Source organism: Electrophorus electricus, chromosome 13, assembly GCF_013358815.1.
Source record: "Electrophorus electricus isolate fEleEle1 chromosome 13, fEleEle1.pri, whole genome shotgun sequence".
NCBI lineage: Eukaryota > Metazoa > Chordata > Actinopteri > Gymnotiformes > Gymnotidae > Electrophorus > Electrophorus electricus.
The window spans coordinates 9,078,071-9,091,071 of NC_049547.1; the positions used below are offsets into that span (position 1 = coordinate 9,078,071).

Consider the following 13,001-nt stretch of genomic DNA (forward strand, 5'->3'; position numbering starts at 1 on the left):
TCTCTCTCTCTCTCTCTCTCTCTCTCTCTCAGCAGAGAGATTTGCCTCTATGCTGTGTCCAGAGGGAGAGATGGCTTCATAAACAATGCTTAAAATACTGATTCAGGCATGACAAATATGAAGATCATCTTTCAAACAGACAAGAGCCCTGATCCACCTACAAACTGAAGGTCTGTTCGCCTTTCCCATCTCAGGACAAGTTACTGTTAGACCTTCCCTGTCTCAGGTCGCGCTGTTTTTCATTAGCTCTGTTTTCCAAAGATGTGTGTACTGGTTTGCATGTATGGATTGGTATGCCAATATGTACACTGGGTGAGCTTTTAAATCCATGAATGCTTATGCATGTATGGAATTGTGTGACTAAATGTACATGAGCTTGTGGATGTGTGTGTGTGTGTGTGTCTGTGTGTGTATAAGTAAATGTTCATACTTCTGTGTGGAGATGGGATACAGGAAAAGTGTTCCTTTATTTTGAATCACAGGAGAGTCTGATTAACTAGCCCCTCTCAATGACACACCATTTGTCTTCATTTTTTTCCTTCAAGCCGCCAAAAGCAACATTCATTAATCATTCATACTGTTATTACCAACATCATTTACAACAGCCTCAGAGCTCTGCTCCAACACTCACCTCTTAAATAACAATTCCCCACTCCTGTCTCCCAGTTTCTCTCCTCCCTCTCCCTTTCTCTCCCTCTCTCACTGACTCTGCTCCCTCCTTGTCTTTGTCTCTTTCCTCTGTCTTTCTCATTTCCTGCTTCTGCTGTGTGTGTTGGACATTTGATAATGGCTTTCTCTCCCAAGTCCCAGACCACACCAACTCAGAATAAGGTGAATCTCTCCCTCCACCCATCATTATGTCTCTCTCTCTCTCCCTCCCTCCCTCTCTCCCTCCCTCCCTCCCTCCCTCCCTCACTCTCTCACTCTGAGTGACACAGAGAGAGGAAATCTCATCAGGGCTTCCAGCCAAACAAAAATAAACTAAGCCTTCCTTCAAGGTGATTTTCCCTCTCTCTCTCTCTCTCTCTCTCTCTCTCTCTCTCTCTCTCGCTTTCCCTCTGTCTCTCTCTCTTTCTGTGTACTGGTGTGTGTGTGTGTGTGTGTGTGTGTGTGTGTTCTCCTTGCACTTGTGACATTTGATGGATCTTTGATAACAGATGTTATTTTATGTTGCTCTTCAGTAAGCTACTAATGTCTCACCAAAGTCACAAGGGTAGTCCACTCTATTCATCTTTATTCTCTAATGCTTCATATACAATTAGTGATCTGAACTGCAAGAATGCAAAATAATCAATCCATATACAGCGAATTAATGCTAGGACTTTAAACTATGTGATCATGATATAGTAAAAATTTAATAAAACATCTCATTCTGAGAACAGGTTAATTTTCATGCAGTTCAGCTCTAAAAATTGTAACATGCCGCTGTAACCACAAAGAATCAGATGAGCGTGATAAGCTGTGAGAATTCTTGCTTATGTGAGCTTCTAGAAAGTCTTTGTAGATATTATGTGCTACCTGAATTCAGATCTTTTAAGTTCTGTTACCATAACGAAGCTCAGGAGAAAGGAATTATAAGGTTAGTGGATCCTGTGACTCTGATCAGGAAACAGCCCTTTAGACCACTTTAAACCTGAAGCACAGTTAAGTTTTCACAAAGGGCCAGTGTAGCTGAAGGTTTGTATTTTAACCCCATAGGAGCAAAGTAGATCCAATGCATTTAATCACATGGACAAAGTCACACCCTTGGTCTACACTTGGTCAGCATATATGTTGTTTAGTCTGTAAACTGTCTATGCAGTGTGGAAATCTTCAATAAGTAATTAAGACAAAACCTTCCACCAAAGTGTATGATGGTAAGTTAATGTAATTTGTTTAAATAAGAGAGCAGATTAGTGTGTGGGTAGTCTGACTATAGGTAGCCTTGACTCTTGCTATGGAAATAAATAGACTGAAATTTCACTGAGCTGTATGTACCATAGAGCCAGTCATTATCCAAAATGCAAAACTGACATAACTAAATTCAAAATTTTTGCTCAAACATCTCCTGAGGTATGTAGGTAGGGGGTAGCAGGCTGCATTAGCCAAATGTGAAATGGCTGTTTTTATTTGCAATAATGTGTTGGCTGGAAAAGCTTTTTTTCTGTTGACTGAAAAAAGCTTTCCTATTCTATTCTTCAGAAAACACTAATTGAATCAGCCTTGGCACCACAGACAATAATACATCTGACCAGACAGGTCCCTCTATAGCAACATTACACACATGCTAAAGGAGCAGGACATTTTTTTTATCAGTCGGTGGTTAATTTCCACTATGGGCTATTGCCACTGTTTACTCCTTTAAATACAAATCTCTACAAACAATGTCTAGACTAAACTTGTGAAGTCATATGGGCCTCCTGACAATAAAATTACTGTTTTATTATGTTATATTCAGGGTGCATATGCAGTCTTTAAATAGTTGCTAGTCATAGTGTTTATTTACAGGTCTCTATTAAGCTACTTCCTCATGTCAGTAAACATGTTTTGTGGGTTCGTATGTCTTTGAGTTTTTAGCTTCTGGATCATGTTCCCTAGTTTTCCTTAGTTTAAAAAAAAAAAAATCTTTCTGGTTTTCCAGCTTTCCTTGTATAGCACTGGGCAAACATTTTCACATTCTTGTTTGAAGATGTGTTTTTTATAGTATTAAAGACATTTAAATCAAATGGATTAAAAACAAATCTAAATCTCTCTCTTTCTCTCTCGCTCTCTCTCGCATATATATATGAGATATATATATTATATATAATAATATATATATTATTTTAGCAATGGTATAATGATGATATTATTTTTCAGTCTCTATTAAGAGACAAACAGAAAATACAGGAAATATCTACACAACATTTTTAAAAACACAATTTTCTGAACAAAATGGCATCTAGAGGCAAAAGTCATTATTTAGTGTGACCTCCCTGGGCAACAAGCATATCTTGAACTCTTTTAAAGTGACACTTTTTGAAGTAATCTTCTGGTACCATGTCCTGAATTTTTCTGAAGTAATCTTCTGGTACCATGTCCTGAACTTTTCTGAAGTAATCTTCTGGTACCATTCCATTCAGGTTCCATTCCATTTAGGTTTAAAAGAGCCAGGTTCCTGCTATTGCTCAAGTATCAGAGGAGGTTTCTGGTTTTTTACTACTAGATAGAAATTTATTGTATTTTCTGGCTGTATTCAAATACAGAGACTGAGAAATAATTATATGTGGTCATTATACCATTGCTAAAACAACAAATGTAATGGTGTCTTAAGACATTTGCACAGTACTGTGTATACAAATATTTGACTGGCATTGCATATAGCCACCCTATGTTAAGAGATTTCACATATGCCACTATATAAAACAGGATATATAAACTACCCTACAATCTTGTTACAATGCTACACTAATGTTTTTTAGATGAAATAAGGCAAAGTATGGTAGAGAAAAATGAATATATGAAAAATACTCCAGAAGATGTGGGAAGTGGGCATTAGTTGCAGAGGACATGTGATGTAGCGATAGGTACCTCCAGAGTGAGCTCTCCGTGACAGTACCCAGGTTGAAGTCGAAGAGTTTTGTCAGGATTAGAATTACCTAAAAGAAAAACATGACTTTTAACGAAACATCCAAGCATCTTCATTTACACCCTGCCTCACAGCAACTGTCTTAATGCACAAGCTAAATGATGAAATATCTGTCAAGCTCTACCCAGAGACTGATGGGAGAAAATACCAGGTCTGAATTTTATTACATGGAGACAAAAGCAGTGTAAAAAGGAACACGTGTAATGCTGAGACAGGCTGACGGTGGTAATGATGAAACCCAAACACACTCATGCTGTCAAATGTCACATACACACACGACAGGGAAAATACTTCCCTATTGACACAACATTCTGAATATGTATTTATAATGAACAGCAGCAACAGCGAACATTTCTCCTGCTCAGAAATTTGATGGTAAAAATCCTGATTATCCATTTACTCTTGTATTTGTTTATTTATAGAGCTGCACATAAAAAGTGGTCAGTATTGATAAGTGTAAGTCAGTATGTGAAGTGAGAGGAGCAGAGGCACCAGTCGGCTTTCCTCTCTGCCCGCTGCCTCACTGATGACTGCGTGTCAGTCCTCCTCCCACCCAGTCCTGTGGGCTTTGCTTTATTCTTGGGTGGACAGAGTCTTCATGAGTTCTCCGGCTGGATTAATGTGGGCAGTCAGATGGTTGATTGTTGCACTGACTTCACACTGCAGCAACCCACATGAAGCCAACACCACAAAGCTAGGAGCAAGTCAATGGAAATTTCTACAATCCAGCTTCACACTTCCTCTATACCTCTGAGTAAGTGTGAGGGCGAGAGAGAGAGAGAGAGAGAGAGAGAGAGAGAGAGAGAGAGAGAGAGAGAGAGAGAGAGAGAGAGACTAAGAGTGCATGTGTGTGTCTATAACCTTCACCATCATCACCCAAATGACTACATGACTCTGTCTGAGACGACTTCATCTCAGGTTAATTAACCAATCAGGACAGGAAAAATCATTAGCATATCCAAATACAGCACGTCCAAGGGAGCAGGACCTGACTCAGAATCACTTTGGTCTCTGATTCTGTTAAACCACCCTGATGTTGAGTCTAATTACATCTACAGAGAGATAGACAGATGGGAAGAGAGAGAGAAAGCAAATTATGGAAGGAGTGAGGGAGTGAGGAAGGGGGATCATTGGGCTGAGTATGAATATTGATATAAAGATGCAGGTTCCCCCTGTCTGTCTCTGTGGGGTTAATGATATGTGCAGAGGGTTTAATGATATGCACAGCAGGTATTGTGCAGATTTAATTACATTTGCATGTGAATATGGAGTAGTAAGGTTGATCAGCTTGTGTTCTGACTCTGATCCGACTCTGTTAAAACACGAAGAACCTTCCATCATATTAAAACTCCTACACTCTAACCTACTCTATTTGCTTTATTCATACAGACTCCATTAACTAGAACCAGGTTCATTTCCTTTTCATTTTCACCCTTTTGTCCTTTCGACCTATAGAACAGGTCTAGCATATTAACGTTCTTTATGTGTGTGTGGTCCCATTGTTGTTACTGAGACAACTTGCTCACTTTGAGGGGTTATAAACTGCTTTCAGTCCTCAAGCACAAACACTGACCATTCAAAGTACCTACTGGACTAGGCAAAAAGCATTCCTCACTAAGTGTTGCAGGGTCACTGGACTTGACAGCCATGCTCTAATATCCAACTCACTTCATCGCTAGCTAAATGGTGGACTTTCTGTGTTATGATTTTTCCCTGTGTTAAACTGAAGCTCTCAGCATACCAAGACAGGAGTAATGGTGTGAGAGTGAAACTCAGACCCACAGTAATCTACACAATCAACATCAACATCAATCATCCGCATCAACAGTAACAAAGTAACACAGTACAAAAGTGATGACTAGTCAACAAAGACTCATGAAATATTACTTAAAGGGTGAAGGATCTGCTGAGCAGATGAATCCATTGCTGTATATAAACGTTAATAACATGATTTCAGTGGGTAAACTTATTTCTAATAATTTGCTAATTCTGAAATTATCAACAAAACAACTTCTAAAGATTTTGATCTAGTTGAGTATTAATTAAATAAGTAATAGTCTTTGAGCTAAAATCTTTCTGTAATGTGCGGTGGCCCAAGTGCCGTAGGGCGAGGGGCAGGACGCACAGACTACTCCTACTGGGACGAGCATTTATTAACGTTTAAAGACACAAAGGCACTCACACTTATCACAGACAAGAAACATGAAATGGTTAACACTAAACAAGCACGATACACAAGAATACATCTAACAGAAGCACTTTACATTTAGACATTATACTGACAATAACCAACACCCTGCACACTTTAACATGGGTTTATATACATAAAGACGAACGAGGTGCAGGTGTGTGCAGGTGTGGTTACAGACAAGACAGTCCTCCTGCTGCACGTGGCGGGCCGAACCACGTGACTCGCGGGAGGCGAGCGTTCTGTGACACTTTCACTTTACAGATTAACCCAGTAATTTTCCAGTGTAATACATTATTGAAGTTAAGTTGTTCAGTTTTTTTAGATGTAAACTGTGAGCACGTAAGATTAATTGATCCTCACTACTTTGAACATTTGGACAAATTTGGGCAATTTGGCTGAGTGTTTCTTTGAGTCTCTCTTGCAGTGTCATTCTGCATGTTTGTTTGTGTCTGTATGTATGTGTATGTGACAAAATACATCAGGAAGCTGTGTCTGTCTGGAATGAAAATGTCTCCAGACCTCTGTTGATAAGGTTAGTGGAGTCTGTTGATAAACTGCTCCTGCACACTGGAACACATCAGCCTTCCTTCTACCTTGAGATTTACACCCACAGTCTTCTCACAATACAAAGGACCATTTCAGAGGGTCCTGTGTTCATTAGCTCCATGGTAACCATGGTCTGGATGATTCACATCAGTTTAACCCCCGATAGGATGGAAGCACTTTGACATAATCAAAGCATGGAGGTGATAATCAGAGAACTGGCTGCTCTATTATTCTTACATTCACATTTATTTTCCTTTTTTTTAACTCGTTTCTAGTTCACTTTCCACTGTATTTCTTTGCAATGATGACAAAGGCTGTAAAAGCCATCTTTAAAGTGGAGAACTTTAAATGTCTTTACTCAAAAGAAGAAGAAATACACCTGACACTGACATACTGTGCCCCAATACTTCTGGACCTAAACACTGGTACTCAGAGGATGACAGATAATGTGCATATACAAGACAAAATACATGGTTACATCAACATCAGCTAAAGAAAGTTTAACTATAAAAACAGTTAAAAAACAAAACAAAAAAAAGACTGACTAAAAACAGCCTTCACATTTAAAAATACTGCAATACAAGGCCCGGGAAGCCAATGTTATAATTGTGTGATGTTACTGTGTGGTCATTGTATTGTCACAGTGAGTTTTTTTTTTTTTCACAGTGAAGTTGAAGGTGAGAATGAAGTCACTAACTTCCCTTGTGTTCACAACTGCCCCTTTTTAAATCTGCACTGAATGCAACAGAATGATATGACACACCAAATAGTTGTAGATGTGCTGTAACTTGCGGAAATTAGATGACAAAAATATTAGTATCTTGAGCTACCTTAAGTGTGTTTGTGTTTAGGCCCACACTGCCCATTGGTGGCACGAGAGGTTTCCCAGCAGCTTGAGCTGTCAGTTGGCCTGGACTGTCAGTATAGTGTTCTGATGTATCACAATCAATACAGTTGCAGCTGCATGTATATGTGAACAACCCACTGCTTCACTAGCTTTTTCTAACTTGCTTCTCTAGTCATATTTTATGTTTGGCCAAGCGTGATGTACTGCATAAAAGTATGCTGGAAAATATATATGTCCAATCAATGCAATTGCTATATTTTGGTTAGTCTGGAGAAAGCTAATGTTAAAGGGTTTTCAGATGATTCCTGACAAAACTGCTTTGTGTTTGTGGTGTCATTGTTTTCCTGTGCAGGGGGTTATCCTGCTTCTGCTGCACTACCTAGAGCATTAGGCTCTGCACAGTTCTGCCTCTTTGCTCCTCTGTTTGGCCACATCACATCACATGGAGGACATACTTATTCACATTGTTTCACGGTACCCTGTTCTTTTTTATTCCACTTTGAAAGTCTGTCATGATACTGGCAGAAACAAATACAGCATGGTGACTTTTCAGCAGTGAGACAGGGCTATGATCTACATAGCAATCAACATTTACGAGCCCACTTGACAGACATTGTTAGCTTGAAAGGCCTATTAGTTAGCTATCACTGTAGTATATTGTACACAAGTTTTTATTTTTTAATTAATTAAATCATCTTTATACATGAACATTACAAATCAGGATGAATCAGAATTAGCCTAGCAAAAGCTAATGTCTTTGCAGAGAATAAATGTAAAAAGCATTTGAAAAACCTGAGAGACAGATATAGAAAGGAAAGAAGGTTGCATAATGAAAAGAGGAGTAGCGCTAAAGTTGGTGAAATAGAAGTACATCTTTATTTTAAGTTTCCTAGAGCCCTGTTTGAAGGACAGATCAACCAGTGAAAACATGATGGAGGATGTGGAAGAGTATGCCATGCTACAGTTGACACCTGTGTCCCCACCACCAGCTAATGAACTGGAGACCTAAGTGTCCTGGTTTTCTCAGTCTCCCTCAGCATGTGAGATATTGGGGAACACTCTTAGTTCTGAAAATTCCATAGGTGAGCCTTCCCATTCTACAGCACCTCCATGTCTCCAGTACAACAGCAGGTCTCTCCATTGCCCTTCTCTGCTTAAGCATATCACACATCCCACCATAACTTCTCAACCCCATGGCCCTACACCCATAAAGTCAGCTCAGGTGACAGCTTTACAGAGACTGTCATATCTGTCTTACATCAACAATTAAATTAAATATTTTTGAACTATTTTTACAGAGCCTCGACAGAAAAAGGAAGTGAGACCAAATTGAACTCCTGACTGTTTTATACAGAGCTCAGTCCAATTAACCCTTTAATGTGTGAAAACACATACTGTAGGATTAGTTCGCTCAAGTTCTCAATATGTTGTCAGCCATATTTGTGCCATCTGTATCAAAGAAGCAGCGATCAGCAATACTGTAACAGTTCAATTGTTTATCAGTTATAAAATAAGGGTATTTCACAGATTACAACTTGTATTAAAACCATTATAAATAAATCTAGGTACATTTGTTTTCAGTGCAGCTCTAAATCAATTATTTTACATCTCAAAATAATGAACTATTCATATTTTTAATTACCCTTTAATATTCTACCAATTTCATTTCATATGTAATATTATTTATAACATAATGCTTGCATTTACCTACATGACACTCATTTTGAGGATTAATCCACCAAACAATTATGTTCCTCTAAAATAACCAATGAATATCTTGAGTAGAAGCATTGCAAGAAACTGCTCCTTCCTAATTGTCTCGTGGGGTCCAAGTGTGCTCCTTCTGTTTTCTTAAATGAAAGAACATATTATTGTATATTACTGTGATTTTCTATATAAATTATACAACAAGAAAAAATGTCAATAATTTCAAATGACAACAATACCAAATTGGAAATTCTTTACATATATTGAATGTGTAACCCTCTAGAAATAAAAGTGACAGTACTTATATAAAATAATATAATTTGTAAAAAAAAATAGGCTTCTGACACAGGGGTGCAGGTGAGAAGAAGAACTGAGAATGATATTACACTTGCACTATAGTCTTATAACAACCCGTGTGTTGTGCCACCTTGGCAGTTGTCCAACAAATGAAAAGTATCTAAAACCTTTCCTTCACAGATAATGCCATGACAGAGGAATTATTGCTTCCCGTCCATGCAATGTTTTGAAAGTCAGGGTGGCCTTTAGATCAGGAAAATGAGCATCATGTGTGGCTGCATCATTTTATCTAAGGAAGTTGTGGTGAACAAATTTTGCCTTTACCAGTTTGTCCACATTGTCTGGTAACAATGACTCTGTGGTGCATGCCCTACTGTGTTGCCAAGACTCAGGAATATACATACATATATATATATATATATGAATATATATTCATGTTAACCAGGTATTTCTGTTTGAAGCAGAAAAATGATTTGTATTTGTATTCAAATAAAAGGTTATCATGTTGGAAAATGGGGTAGTGGTTTGGGGATAGCAAATGAGAGGTCAAAAATACACTGCTAACTATTGAAGAATTTAAGTAGTAGACAACAGAGCTATTAAGACAATAACTAGGTATAGATCTTCTTTTCTGAAAAAAGCAGATTGGCGTAACAGGATATGCAAATATTTTAATCTTTTTCAAGAGCAAATGCAATTCTAAACAGGCAATTTGAACAAGCAAGTGCTACACTAATTTCTTCCTAATCTGTCTGACCCTGTGATCTGATCCCATCTTACAAAGAAGCTGAGATATGTGAAAAGAAGCATTTCATTGTACTATACACATGTATATTTATATGTGACAAAATAAAGGCATTCCATCTGGCCTAGATCTTTTTCTTCCTGTCCAAACAAGCTCTTCTGTATCTGTATCTTTCAAGTTGAAATAGTGGCACATAAATAAATAGTGATATAGTTCTACAGTGTGATACCTGCAACTCTGTGATACACAGGTTGACTGAGCAGTGAATATAGCATGTAGGTAAAATAGCTAATTTGTACTGCCAGAGATAATGTAGGACAGTGTCATTCTCCCTGTCAAACAAACTCTGCTTCACACGTTAGAGGTCCTGTGGCAAAACAAAAGTAATATTATAATAAAAAGTAATGTTATACTAATCTGTCTCATAGTTGTGAGGAACTCCAGCTATTTTACATTCTGAAAACAAAAATTTTTTCTCAAAATAAAAACCATAAAAACCCACTTTTTGTGCAGAATATCATATTTGGATTTGGCTGCACTCCATATATAAAATGATTGATATATATGAAAATGATTATTTAATAAAGATCAAACCCATAAACATATTTGCCATACCAGTCATCAGATACCCAGCAGACACAATATGAAAAGAACTGGAAGCTGCTGAGGTTAAGACCAGAAAACTCCTCACAGTGCATGGGGCACCCCATCCAAGATTCAACGTACAAAGGCTGTATACCAGATGGAAGGAGGATGGAGCGATCTATAAAGTGTAATATCTTTCACAAGATTTAACCAGGGTGAGATGTGAAACCAATGAATATATCTAATTAATGCCCCCCAAGTATGAGGACATGGTGACCATAGAAGCAGAATAGACCCTTCATGTAATGTACCACTCACAGTTGGCAGAGGTGGCTGACATAAAACATTCCTACCAATGGATGGAAAAGGCCGGTCTGAAGGAGGGCACAGAGTCACTAATCAAGGCAGCACTAGATCAAGCACTAAGCACTAACTCGATCAAAGCAGGAGTGTATCACACCAGAGAAGACCTAAGATATAGACTGTGCAAAGGGACATCTGAGACAATCCAGGATGCAGGATGTTGGGAAGGCATACATTGAGATACTCAACCAAATGGCATGTCTTATATACAGGAACATATGCAAGACATATGAGTTGAACACCCTTAGATTAAAAAGAGAACTGCAGGGAATAGTGGAGCACAGCAAGACTAAGATTCTGTCGGATTTCCAGATACATGAAGATAAACGTAGTGGTGAACCAACAAGACATCATGATAGGGGACAAGATGCAGAAAACAGCAGTGGCAATAATTGTAGCAGTCCCAAGTGATGGAAACATACAATGTAGGAATATGAGAAATTGGAAAAATACCAGGGACTGAAATAAGAAATACAGAGAATGTGGAAGGTTGTCCTAGAGGTGATAGGAGCACTAGGGGCTGTGACCCCTAACTTGGGTGAGTGGCTCCAACAGATCTCAGGAATTACATCAGTCTCGGTCCAAAAGAGCAATACCCTAGGAACAGAAAAATACAGTCCTGCACCATCAAACCCCCTTTTGGAGTTTTCCTCACACTGGGGGCGTCTGGTAGATGGTGTGAGGAAAATGATATAACCACTTAATGGAAGGGACAGGAATTTAATTTTCATATATATATATATATATATATATATATATATATATATATATATATATATATATATATATATATATATATATTTATTTTTTTTTCTGAAGTTCTAGGAGGATGAACCAGTTTTTATATATATATATATATATATATATATATATATATATATATATATATATATATATATATATATATATATATATATGTGTGTGTGTGTGTGTGTGTGTGTGTGTGTGTGTGTGTGTGTGTGTGTGTGTGTGTGATTAAATTGTAACATTCATTCTATGGGGTGCTAAAGTTCAGAGAGAGTAGACCAGCTCTTTTTTTTTGAGTTACCCTGCATCATTGCTGCCATAGCAACAACTGGCAATGTAAACACATGTAATTAATGCTATATCCATTAGTATTAAAATGCCTTACCACCAGAAATGACAAATCCTTAATTCTGATGGTCTGAAAGTGTTCAATGAAATGACCACCAAGCCTTTTCTTGGTTTCTCCAATGTAAAGCTCATTACATCTGTTGCCGGTAATACAGTAGACAACTCCTGCAGTAATGCATGAGGAGGGATGGGTGATAACAATTGATTCTTTCATGCCCATTATTTTAGTGGCTGTGTTAATAAATTTACATTTAGCATATTTAGAATGGTTGCAAGCTACAGTACCACAGTTATTATTTGAATGATAAATGATCTCACTCTTGGGATAAATGATCATTCAAATGTCTGAGGTTTTGTCTCATCTGTAGGAAATTAGTGGAGGATCCTTAAATAGCGATGTGGTCTTTGCATCATCCTGGAGGATTCTGAAGAGTTATTATTAATAATTCATATTTTATTTGTAGGATGATAAGTTAACACCAAAGGCATTCCTATTGTCTTAACAGTAGATTGTTTATAAAGAGAGCATCCATTTTCTGAATAGGTAAAACATGAGCAGTGGCATTATCTATGACTTCCTTAGGAAACCCACAGTTATGAAAATATTCAGGATGTGCTGTGTTCCATGTATATTTCACAGTTGGGTGGAACTTGGAGACGGAAGAAATAAACAGTTGGAGTTATTCAAATGTGCATGTAACTGTACCAAAGCTAAAGGTACAGGTCCAGTATATTGTTCAAAAAATGGTTCTCAACAAATCCAATGAAGCATATGCATAAGACAGTCCCATTTTAGTACCCATACTAACTACTCTTATTTGTGAGTAGCACTTGGAGTCAAAGATAAGTAGTTTTAAGTTAACACTAGTTCCGTCAGTCTTAAGTAAATATATGTCAGACGGTCCTTCTCAGGTCTAGCAACAAGAAAATATTTTAAACCATTTTAAAGCTGTAAGCCACTGAAAAAAGTAGGGAGTTGGCAGGTAGGGTTTGTTCTTTCAGGTGTTCAAGGATTTGA

The 13,001-nt window shown here is 37.8% G+C and overlaps 1 protein-coding gene across 2 annotated transcripts in view; it reads right to left on the reverse strand.

Annotated features, from left to right (window-relative positions):
- sorcs3b (sortilin related VPS10 domain containing receptor 3b) overlaps positions 1-13,001 on the reverse strand; it is a 90,572-nt gene that overhangs the window by 44,787 nt on the left and 32,784 nt on the right. For both annotated transcript variants that reach the window (XM_035532468.1, XM_027000186.2), the window contains exon 2: positions 3,550-3,617. In XM_035532468.1, the coding sequence (XP_035388361.1) occupies positions 3,550-3,617 (68 nt within the window). The remainder of the gene's footprint in view (positions 1-3,549; positions 3,618-13,001) is intronic.